Raw genomic sequence first — 12,692 nt, 5'->3', positions numbered from 1 at the left:
TATTGAAGTCCCCAGCTGATGTATGGCTGTCTATTTCTCCCTTCAGATCTGTTACTGTTTGTTTAATACAGTTAGGTGCTGAAATGTTGAGTGTGTGTATATTTGTGATTTTTATGTTTTCTCGATGAGTTGACCCTTTACCATTATATAATGACCTACTTTGTCTCTTCTTACCGTTTTTGGCTTAAAGTCCATTTTGTCTGAGACAAATACAGCTACCCCTGTGCTCTCCTGGTTTCTACTTGCATGAATTATTTTTTCCGTCTTTTCACTTGGAGCTTATGTGTGTCCTTTAAGCTGAAGTTAGTCTTCTGTAGGCAGCATATAGTTGAGTCTTGTTTTTTTATTCATCCACCCATTCTGTGCCTTTTCACAGGAGAATTCAATCCATTTACATTGAGAATGATTATTGGTATTGTAAGGACTTTATATTACTGCCATGTTACTGTTTTCTTGCTAGTTTGCAGTTCCTTGTTTCATCTTTACTCCCTTATTATGTTCTTTTGTGAATTGATGATCATGTGTGCTGATGTGCTGATTCTCTTCTTTGTCTTTTGTGAGTCTACTATAGGTTTTTGCTTTGTGATTACCATGAACAGATGAAACAAAACTATGTCATGCTGATACAAACTTTAGTCACATGCAAAACTCTACCCTTTTACTCCCCACTTTTTTTTCATGCTAGAGTTTGCCTTTTTATATTGTGTGTTCCTTTTACTCTTGTCCTTTAAGCTTTATTCTATAGTATACTGGCTAAGATACCATCATACCTACACTTTTTTTTTAAGATTTTATTTATTTACTCAGACACACACACACACACAGAGAGAGAGAGGGGCAGAGACATAAGCAGAGGGAGAAGCAGGCTCCCCGCAAGGAGCCCAATGTGAGACTCGATCCCAGATCCCAGGATCACACCCTAGACCAAAAGCAGACACTGAACCACTGAGCCACCCAGGCATCCCCATACCTACATTTTTAAGAGTTACCTGAATTTAACTATGTATTTAACTTTATCAGAGTGGTGTTATATTTTTATATGTTTTCATGTTACTGTTTAATATCATTTCATTTCAGTTTGAAGAACTCCTTTTAGTGTTTCTTGTAAGACAGGTGTAATGATGATAAATTCCCTCAACTTTTGTTTCCTGGGATGGTCCTTCATTTCTCTGGGATAACTTTGCCAGAAAGAGTGTCCTCAGTTGAGAGTTTTTTCTTTCGGGATTTTGAGTATGTTATCCCACTCTCTCCTGGCCTGTAAATTTTCTGCCGAGGAAACCTGCTGACAGCCTCATGGATGTTCCTTTGCAGATTATCGTCTTTTTTCTTTTGCTGCCTTGAGAATTCTGTCTTTAATTTTTGACTGTTTTATTATAATGAGTCTTGGAAAAAGTGGTTTCAAATTGAAGTAATAGGATAATCTGTTAGCTTCATAAACTTGAATGTTCAGATCTCTTCTCAGGCTTGGGAAGTTCTCAGCCATATTCCTTTAAATAAGCTTTCTGCCCCCTTCTCTGTCTCTTTCCTTTCTAGAACTTCAGTGATTTGGATATTTGGGCTTTTTGGTAGTCCAGTGAACCATGTAGGCTTCTTTCACTCTTGTTCATTCTTTTTTTCTTCCCCACCCCACCCCCCTCATATACTGAGTTATTTCAAAGTTCCTATCCTCTTTCTCACTGATCCTTCTCTTTCATTTACTCTGATGTCGATGTTCACTATGACATTTTATTTTCTTTTGGTCATTGAATCTTCTGTTCCGTAATATCCATATGGTTCTTTTCTGTGATTTCTGTATCTTTGTTATATTTCTCATTTTGATCATGTATTGTATTCCTGTTTTCATTGAGTCATCTTTCTGAATTTTCTTGTAGCTCATTGAATTTCATTCAGATAGTTAATTTAAATTCTTTTTTAAGTAAATTGTAGATCTCTATGTCTTTGGGTTTGGTTAGTAGAGGATTGTTGTAAACTTTTGGTGATGTCATGTTTCCCTATCTTCTTTTCATTTGAAGTAGCAGTCATCCCCTCACAGTTTTTACTAACAGTCTCTAGAGAAAAACACCACAGCCTTTTATCAATCTTGCTGTAGATTCTAAGGCTTTATTAGACATTGCATGGATATACCTGCTCCATGCTTCTTGCTCCCTCTGTGAGAGAATTCTCAAGTATCCACCAGTATACCCTGTTAGCGGCTGATGGCCTCTCTTCTGTTTTCCTGAAGGTGGTGTTACACTTCAAGTTTGTGGTTTCTCCTTTGCCCACAGACTCTGGCCTTTTTTCTGCGTTCTTTCTTTACCTGAGCTTGTTCTCAGGACCTTAGACAGGGAGCCAGCAGCACAGTGGAAGCGAGGTGTAGGGGTATGAGTTGGGTGCATGGTGCAGTGCAGCTGCCATTTGGTCATTTGAGGTCATCTGCAGATGAAATGTTCCCTTTGGCTCCTGGGCTGACTTCCTGCTGGAGTCCAGAAGCAGTCAGCAGGACCTGCGTTCCTTTAATGTCCTCTAGAAATCTTACATGCTACTCTACAGATCTGCTCCCTCACCCTAGTCATGGAGCTCCCACTTTAATGGGTGTTCTGGATCTGGATGATGCAAGAGTGAAATTAGTGTCTCTGATAGCATCCTACAACAATTAGAGAAACCAGGCATGTACTTACCAGCTCTTCTTCTCCCCTGTGGAAGAAATCACCAGCTGTCTAGTTTAGCTTTGAGCTATGCTGCCTTGGGGGGAAGAATGATGCCAGCAAAATCAAACTATTCCTTTTACCTACTTGAGGGCATCCAAACTTGTTATTGTTGTTTTATTCTAGCTAAGTGCTAGAACTTCTCTTCTGGAAACCTGGACTTCTGCAAGTGGTCTCTTTTCTTTAGGTGACTAAGTCCTTGTTCTGCAAGCATTCCCAGATCACAGCCAATAGGGGCAAGAACCACTTCAGTTTCTTGTAGGTTCCAGAAGCAGTACCAGAGTCTATCTGCCTATTACCCAGTGCACTTATAGGCAAGGCTTTTTATCCCCAGGTCACCTGGCATATGGTCCTGGGTCCCACAGCTTCCACAGAGGCACTGTTCATGGATAAATGCCAGATTTTTGTTGTTGGGATTGGGGGATAAAAGAGCAGATGTTTTAGGCTGCCATGATGCTAACATCAGTCACTCTCTCCAATCAGATCTTGGTTAAAATTTGTTTTCTGGTCATTTCATGAAGGTCTTGTGGAAATTCTGTTTGCTGAATATATTCAGTGTCTCTTTGTTATCTTTGAACTTCAGTGACAGTTTGGCTTTAAAATTCTTGTCTTGGGTATTATTTCTTGGTAATTTCATAGACAGTGGCTCCATAACTAGCACTTTATGTACCTGTTTTAGTTTCTCAGATTACTCCCATACTCTGTCGTTGTCTCTGTAGTCATTTACGTTTACATCTGTGTTTCTACGTCTCTTTTGGTGCTGTATCTGGCTTTCTGGAACTGTGGTGCCTAGTCAGTTTATAAATTGATTAGTTTCTGTAGTTTTCTCAAGTTATACTTCTGCATATTTTTTCAGTTCTATTATTTTTGTTACCTTCTTCAAGGATACCCATTATTGAACATTTTTGCTCTCCTCTGTCTTCCATATCCATTATTTTCTCTCCAGTCCTTTATAACTCTGTGCATTTCTCCTGACTACTTTTGTTAATCCTTTACTCACCGTCACTTGTGCCAGTTTGTAACAGTGTCTTTTTTGTTTTTTTTCCTTTTTCTTTTATAGGTTCCAGTGTGGCCTTCATTTCCGTGTTGATTTTATATTTTTTCCATTTATTTTCTTTACTAGTTAATTTCTTTTTATCAACTTCTACCATATTTTTCTTAAGCTCTTATATCAGCCCATTAAGTTCTTCATTTTACTAATTCATTTGAAATCATGGCTAGGTCATTGTACAGTCCCAAATGTTGGTGGCAACATTTTTCTTTGTGTTCTTTATTCGTTTTTCCTTGTAGCAGCTTATTCTACATTTTTTGTTTTTCTTTTTGAATGACAAGAGATTTCCTCTACCAAGTATTTACAGAAGGTTCATGTGGGAGAGGATCCAGCGCATTATTCCAGGCTAGCAAGAATTGAGCTTGAATGTGAATTGTTTTACCCTTTCTTTCCATCACATGGAGATTGGTAGCTTAAGCTCTGCTTACCACTCAGAGTTTCTACCTTCTGTCCAATCTCACTGTTAAACTGCTTCACATCAAGGTAATCTGTCACCCTATGTACTTTCTCTGGCCCTCCCTGGTAAAGAACACAGTCCAGCCCCTGCCTCATTGTATCAGCCTATGGATTCTGTCGTGTTGTTTCAGATAGGAGGTTGCTATTCTTGCCTTCAGGGTAAGTTACCTGCTTTGGAGAACTTTACGCTCAGCTTTCATGGAGCTCTTCAGTTGTGGACATTCTTTTCCAGCATTTGCCATTCTCCTATTTGACCTTGACTATTTTTTGGCAATCTTTTAATATGTTAAGAGTTACAGATATCTCTTACTTGAAGTGGAGATGAAATTTTCATTTCTGTTACTCATCCTTATGGTCATTTGGGATGATCTCTGAGAGGCAATGGGAAGAAAGATATCTTAACTTTATACCTTAAAATCAGAAGCCAAGAAAACATTTTAACAGTGGTGTCCCTAAAAGTCAGGTGGCCAAGTATAAAAGAGGGATTAGGGGCACCTGGGTGGCTCAGTCTGTTGAGCATCTGCCTTCTGCTCACATCATGATCCTGGGTCCCAGGATCGAGCCCCATATCAGGCTCCCTGCACTTTGAAGAGCCTGGTTCTCCCTCTCTCCTTGCATGTGCATGCGTTCTCTCTCTCTCTCTCTCTCTCTCTCTCTCTGATAGATAGAGGGATTAACTGGTAAGAAAATGGAGGCATTGTATATGCACTGTTCATTTGGCAGCCTATCTGGGAGGTGGTAGTATAGACAAAAAGGGATAGGTAGGAGTTGCAGCCTAATGGGCATGAATGTTTTTTCAAGTGAGAGCTGAGTTTAAAATCCTGTAGAAAGAAGACATCAAATATATGGAGGTTTTGGGGGAACAGATTAGAACCTAGAGATAAGTATTTGAATTAGGGATGTGAGAGAACAAAATCTCAGGAAAAGAAGGCTGCCTCAGCCCTAGAACTTGACTCAGTTATTATAGCAGTTATGTTCAGCATTACTTAAAACTTTTTCAAATAGATAATGTCTCTATAAAGTTATTTCTAAATAAAACAAGCAAAACTATGATATTTGAAGTTTTTTTTACATTAAATATCTCTTTTATGGAAGTGCTATGTCTCATATATGCAAGCTGTAAAATAAAGGCTACATATATACAATTAAAGACAAGTAATGTAAAAAAAAAACAAAAACAAACAAAAAAAGACAAGTAATGTAGTTCCTCTGAAAGAAGTTTGCCTTATTGTCTGATCAAAGAATCTTTTTTTTTTCTACTCCATTCATTTCAACATATTAAAAATATGTTCTTATTGTAGCTTTATTAGAGAAACTTGGTGTATATGCTTTACTGTCCTGAGTTTTCTCTCTCCTCCAAGTCTCTTACTAATGTTTTTATTCCCATCTTTGGCAGTGGCTTGAACCTGGCATCTGTAGCACGACTCAGAGGTACTTGGGAAAAATTACCAAGCAAGTATGAGAAACACCTTCAAGATCTACAGGACCTTTTTGATCCATCTAGAAACATGGCAAAATATAGAAATATTCTTAGTAGTCAAAGCATGCAGCCTCCAATTATTCCACTCTTCCCTGTTGTCAAGAAAGATATGACATTTCTACATGAAGGTATTTAAAAGTTACTTGTTTAGTTTTAGCTAACTCCACAGAATTGTGATTTATTATATTTCATATATTTTGCAGCCTTTTATGTTACTAAAGCTTTACCTAATTATAAATGCAGCAACTTTTTGGAATTAAAACCCACGTTTATTGACAAAAACAAATTTAGGTGTTAACTATATGCAATCAGACATAAATTTGGCTTACACTCGTATCAGACTGCTGATCATATTTGTTACTTTGTTCAGTAATATTTTTCCTTCCAACTTTTTAAAAAATGAATTACTCAACACTTAGTTGAGTAATTGGGCACGGAAAAGTGCCCAAAACAAGTGAACAAATAAATGAATTATGACAGAACAAACACCCATGTAACCAACACCCTGGCCAAAACCAAAATGCCTTAACTACCACCCTCATTCTCTTCTCCCAAAAGTAATGACTATTCTGACTCCTCATACTGGGATTTAGTTTTATCTGTTGTTGCACTTTATCTAAGTGGAATTGCAGAGTATTTTGTTTTGATTTGGTTTGGTTTTGGTTTCTGACTTTTATTGGTCAACATTAGATTTGTGAGGTTTTTCCATGTTTTTGAATGTACCTGTACTTGATTTTCAAAACTGTTTCCTTACCTGAATGCAGCACAGTGGATTTTTCCATTCTCCTGATAAGCATTTGATAGTTTTCCACTGTTCAACTATTATGAATAATGCTGCTTTGAGTACTCATATCATTCAAGGTGGGATTTATGGATCTGATATTCATACAGTAAACTTTAGGAAAGGGTTTGGCATTATGTACTAAAGTGCAACACCTGGTAAATTCATTCTTCTTTGCCCATTTCAATAGTGGTGTGGTTTCCTTTGTATTTCCCCAATTACTAATGAATTTGAGCACCCTTTCATATATTTATGTGGTTATCAGTTCAGGTTTCTTCTGTATTTTTTTAATCAGGTTGTCTCTTTTGTTGAAAATATTTTTAAGTATTTCTTATAAATCCTGGGTGTAATATGACTTACCTTTGGAGTCAAGGCTAGCTTTTGAGGAACAGCACATTCTTAGTTTTAAAAGCCTAAGTTACTGATTTTTTACTGTTTTATCTACAATCTTCTTGAATTAATTTTTGTCTATGGTATTTGTTCTAGTAAAGTAAATTAATTCCGTGGGGTTGGGTTTTTTTCTTCCTGTAGAACTCTATTTATAATTTATTTAAGTGCAAGTGTGCTCATGATGAAATATCTTAATTTCTTTTATCTAAAAATGTCTTCATATTAATTTTTAAGGCACAATTTTGATGGGCAGTTGTCTTCTTTGAACAGTGTAAGAGACTATTCCTTTGTGTCGTGGCTTTCATTGTTGATACTAAGTCAATCATCAGTCTTACCTGCTGTTCCTGTGACTGTAGTCTGCCCTTTTTCCAAAAGCTGCCTTATAACTTTCTCTTCTCTTTGTCTCTCTTTTTCCCTCTAGTTTTGCTATGACGTAACTAGGTGTGGCATTTTGGGTTTTCTCTTAGTCCTGATTTGTTGGTAAGATGTTTTGAAAGCTCTGTTTTGTAATTTTTCATGAGTTCTGAAAATTCTTTCATTTCACCTTCAGATTTTTCACCTTTTGTCTTCCAACTTCTGCTTTAGGGATTTTGATTTCATCTCTGTTAGACCTAATGACTGACTGTATTGTCTTACACCCTCTTCTCTGTTTCTTATCTTTTTACCAAGTTTCATTCTGGATATTTTTTTCCAATTTATTAGTTCTTTCTTTAAGTATATGTAATTTACTATTCAAAATATCAGTGACTTCCTAGTTACAGTTCTTGTGCTTTATGAGGTTTTTATTTTTTCTTTTTGGTCACGCTTATAATTTACATCTTTTTATCTTTATATTCTCTGCCAGAGTTCTCAATGCTGTTTCCTGTATCTTTGTACATACTTAACATAAAGTCTCTAAAATGATGTTCCATTCCTCCAGAGAGAATTAAAGCTTACTTTTGTCAGACAGCTAGGTATGCTAGCAACCCAAAAGTCACCTTAATCCCTTTTCACATTTGGAGATAACTTAATGCTGAACTTGTATCCTAGTCACATTTAGTTCATCCTAAATCCCAGGATAGCTCTTCAGATCCCAACCTAAAGCATTGGAGGTTTACCAGGACTTAAGTTGTTTTCCTCTAACCTTATAAGTTGAGGTGGCACTGCTTAGTTTTTTAAGCTTGTCATCTGCCTTTTCTGAATCAGTAGATGCCCCTAGGATCAAGCACCAGGAAATGGTAAACCTTCCCCTGATCTTTATTCCTTTTCAAAATCTACACAGCCTCGATAGCTTTTTTATGCCTTTAAAATACTTGTTTTTTCTGGTTTTGCTCAAATTTTCTAATTATTCTTAGCCCAAGGCTTGTTCTAATTACTTAATCTTACTGGCCCTTCTCATTACCACTCCTTTTTCATAAGGAAGTACTGTGATAGGCTTCAGATAATATCTTTCTAACTTGCTCCCTCAGAATATGTTTATGTGACTTGAAAAGTACTTTTGGTGATTATTTTGTTTCCAGCTCACATATTGAGAACCTGAACAATTCATATGTTCAATGTATAGGTTCTGTTTACTATGAGGAGGGAGACCATGCTGTGTTTCAGACTCACTAGGTTCTCAAACTTGTCTTTAGGGACTTGGAGTTCCACAGAGGCATTTCAGGGGCTACCACAGTAGATAAGTGGGGTAACACTAACTATTGAAGTCAGGCATGAAAAAGAAACACTTCTATAGACAGTCACATTGCCTTTTGAACATACTTTTTTTTTTTCTTTTTTTTGCCTTGTAGTCTGAACTTGGTAAGCCATCAGATGGGCTAAGTTTGGTCTCATACCTACTCTCTTCAAAGAAAAGTAGACCATTTTGCAATTCCTGTGAATTTTCCCTCAGAGCCCTACTTAACAGACGTAAAAATTAAAGAAGGACTTTTGAGCAAGGAAATTTGTGTTAGTTGATGCAAGTAAGAATTGTAAATTTAGATTTTGGAAAGAGAAGGTGGATGAATGGCAGGCTAGAAAGTTTACTCTGTGAGTCAGCTACCTCTTAATTTAACTAATAATTGCTATTCCTAAATCAACAACTAGAACCCTTCCTTTTTTTAAGAGCAGTCAGAAGTTTTCAATGTTGACAACTTATTTAGCAATTTTTTAAAGTATTTTTTTTTAAAGATTTTATTTATTCATGAGAGACACAGAGAGAGAGAGAGATGCAGAGACACAGGCAGAGGGAGAAGCAGGCTCCATGCAAGGAGCCTGATGTGGGACTCAATCCCCGGTCTCCAGGATCACACCCCGGACTGCAGGCGGCACTAAACCGCTGCGCCACCGGAGCTGCCCTTATAAGTATTTCAGATCAAGAAAACTTAATGGATTAATTAAGCCTGTAGGTCACTCTTTGTGACCCCTGGCTAAAACCTAAGTTTTCTGGTGCTATATGCTGCTGCCCAAAAGAGCAGATGCAGGTACCTGCCTGAGAGTGGGCTGAGCATCTGGAGAGTAAGATTTAAGGAGGTGCACATTTTATAGGTGTGCCTATAACATCATGAAATTGATTTTAGAAACTAAGTAGCTTATTACCTTCCAGTATTCATAATCACTGCTCCCATAGGAATAGAATAGAATTCCTCTCAATAGTTCATTCCTTGACAGCAGTGTTAAATCATATATATATGATTCACTCAATTGATAGTCTGACTCTTGTTTTTAGCTCGGGTCATGAGTTGTGGGATCAAGCCCCACATCAGGCTCTTTGCTGGGCATGGAGCCTGCTTGAGATTCTTTCTCTTACTCTGCCCCTCCCAAACTCCCCCTTCCTTCTCTTAAAAACAAAAACAAAAACAAACAAAAAAAAGAAAACAGAAGTGGCAGTTTGATAAAGAATGTTCTAATTTGTGCCCTCAAGGAAAACTTGACTTCTGTTACCTTTCTATAGTTTTTTGACAAAGAGTTGCTTTTATCCCATAGGAAATGACTCCAAAGTAGATGGTTTAGTGAATTTTGAGAAGCTAAGAATGATTGCCAAGGAGATCCGTCAGGTTGTTCGAATGACTTCTGCTAACATGGACCCAGCTATGATGTTTCGACAGAGGTATGGCATTGAAGTGTATAAAAGTATTAGAGTGGCATTAAGTGATACAACAATAATATTTGTCATTTAGTAACCATCTCCCATTTGTTATACACAAGTCAGTTACAAGTGATAATTTATCATGGTACCCCTTAAAGGTAAGTGGTATGAAGTTTCCTTTTTACATCTGAAGAAACTGATGCTCAGGGTAGTTAGGTAACTTGCCCAGGATTATGTAATTTGCTGAGATTTGAACCCTGGTTCTGTATTACTTTTTTGCAATATGTAGATAATTCTGTATTGTTATTGTTATGTTAAATAACTAACTTAAATATAAGAAAATTGCTGACCCTTACTGAAATTATCACAGAGGACATATGCTTTTCTGGTTTTCAACTTAATTTGTAAAGTAGTAGTCTGCACATGTCTTTTATTTTTACTGAATATTTTTAAAGTTCTATTTCTGTGTAAGTCTTCTTTATTCTTTTAAGATGTATTCTTTTCCTCAAGCTATGTTTATTTGAATGTAAGTACTTTAACAGAATTTAGAAAGTGCAAATTTAAGCATGTTCCATCATTAATAAAAATAGAAGATGTTATTTGTATTCCATATTAACTTCTAAGGATGCTTTTTAAAATTGATTTTTAAGGTAGTAACAAAGTCTTCTGAAACTATATAAAACTTACAGAAAGTGTGTTATCAGGCTGTTCTCAGTAATTTTTATATTTTCAGGGTCATTATATTCTAGGGATTTTACCTAGGGGGCCTATTTGCTTCTTGGCCTATGTATATAGTTTCAGTGTATAGCTTGTGTATAGCTTCAGTACATAAGACTTTTCAAAATGAAATAACGAAGGCAAGAGCAGTTCCTTTGGCTTAAAAAAATATGGTCTACAAAGAAAACAAAAAAACACTTTAAAAATCATAGGTGGAGTTTTTGTAATCAATCAGTGTGTGTCAGGATAAGTTTTTTGTTTTGTCTTATTTAAATTAGTGTTTAGGAGTCATTGTTTTTGTAAGTAGTTGATCCGATGGTTGCTCTAGTGTAGAGATCCTCTGAATATGGATGAAGGGAGTGTGTCAGCTGTTCTCTTGGGTAATCCCACTCTGCCCTTACGAATCACTACATGTAATGAGACATTTCATTGCTCAACAGTGTGGAAGCAGAATACACTAAGAACCAGGGACCAAAGCAAACCTGGAGGAGGGTTTGTTGGTTTTTTTGTTCTTTTAAGTTTTTGCTTTTGTTGCATGTTTCTGTATAGTGGCCCCACCATTCCCTGTTGTCTTACGTGGACCCACCTCCATTTGTATGTTAGCACTCTCCTTCCTGAAGACAGAATGAATTTGTGCCCTTACCAGACCAGTAAATAATGAGTACCACCTGTGCTTCAAAAATGAACAAAGGAGGAAAATCCTAAGGAGCAAATGAATAAACTTGGCTATTTTCTGGGGAACGGCCTAAGTAGAATATAGTTTAGGGGAAAAGGAAACATTTAGAATTAGATTGGACAAATTGAAATAGACTGAATTTTCCTGAATCTGTTTTCTTTGTCAGCCAGTACTGAAATGTACTCTTTCTTTAAGTAGGTAATTGTCCATTTTGTGGTGTGTATTATCTAGTATAAACAAAGTAACCTCTTCATTCTAAAACCAGTTTGCTAACTGAAAACATAGTCTTGGGCCACCTTGCCACTGGAGCTTGGTGGGTGCAAGCCTGGTGCACTGAGGCCAGTGGGGAACAAAGACAGATAAAAATAAAAACCAGAATCTTTGTTCAGTCTAAATTGTAGTATAAGGAAATGCAGTATCTTATTCTGATGATACATTTTACTTAAATTTTACATAGATTTGCTGGTCAAAATTCTTGTAAAGTACATCATCAAGAGAAATTTCTGCCCTTAGAAATCACATGAATCTTCATGATCTTTGTCATTTCATTCTATCACTTAAATGAGTGGCTTAAAAATCCTTTCAAAAAAATATTTAAAAATTCTCTCCTTTAATTTAAGGTTTCCTTCCCTAAAAACTTTAAATTCACAATTTATAGTAAGTACATGTTTTTTCTTAAGTTTCTTATGAACGTAAGCCTGTGATACAGATTAGATATTAGAAATACAATTAGTCTAAAAGCATATTTTAAAGAATATTGTGGGTTTGTTGACCTTCGGTACATACCATAATTCATTTTACCCCTCTGCATTCCATTAAAGTCATTTTACTGTTAACTTCCATTTTTTTCTTAGTAATATTTTTCTGTTCTATTCTGTCTCCATAGTTTCCCTGACTCTCAACTGTTGTCTTTTTTCTGTGCTTTCCTATTCAAACCCATGCTTCAATGTTTGTGGCTCTTGCTTACAGGAAGAAGAGGTGGCGGAGTCTGGGGTAAGTGTAGAGATGAATGCAACTGAAATGAAGATTGTACGACTCTTAACATATACTGCATCCTGTTCATTAATGCACGCACATAAAAGAGCATGCGTTCTATTAACCCTGTCAACCTACATTCCTGACAAATGCCTTTTGCTAACAAGGAGAAGGTAGTGTTAGAACTAGCTTCCCCCACCCCTTTACTTTGCTATTGTTGATGTCCCATAAGTCCCTTGTAGATTTTAATTTAGCAGGGTCAGTTAAATGATGATGATTATAGTGAATATTTGGTGTGTGCTTGCTCTGTGCCATATATTTTTCTAAGCACTTTAAATGAATTACTGAATTCTACATCCATCCTGTGAGATAAATACTGTTGTTGCCATGGTGCAGACAGGGAAGATAGACTTGTCTAAATTCTTACAGCTCCCTA

The 12,692-nt window shown here is 36.6% G+C and overlaps 1 protein-coding gene across 10 annotated transcripts in view; it reads left to right on the top strand.

The window, feature by feature from the left end:
- RAPGEF6 (Rap guanine nucleotide exchange factor 6) overlaps positions 1 to 12,692 on the top strand; it is a 190,309-nt gene that overhangs the window by 153,225 nt on the left and 24,392 nt on the right. For 8 of the 10 annotated variants that reach the window (XM_077911554.1, XM_077911553.1, XM_077911555.1 and 5 more), the window contains 3 exons: positions 5,588 to 5,799; positions 9,786 to 9,909; positions 12,251 to 12,274. In XM_077911554.1, coding sequence (XP_077767680.1) covers positions 5,588 to 5,799; positions 9,786 to 9,909; positions 12,251 to 12,274 — 360 coding nt within the window. The remainder of the gene's footprint in view (positions 1 to 5,587; positions 5,800 to 9,785; positions 9,910 to 12,250; positions 12,275 to 12,692) is intronic. The other 2 variants (XM_077911550.1, XM_077911559.1) reach the window with 1 other exon arrangement.

The sequence above is a fragment of the Canis aureus genome, chromosome 10 (assembly GCF_053574225.1).
Source record: "Canis aureus isolate CA01 chromosome 10, VMU_Caureus_v.1.0, whole genome shotgun sequence".
NCBI lineage: Eukaryota > Metazoa > Chordata > Mammalia > Carnivora > Canidae > Canis > Canis aureus.
The sequence above is the reverse complement of the archived record's forward strand: the minus strand, read 5'-3'. Positions and strand labels throughout refer to the sequence as shown.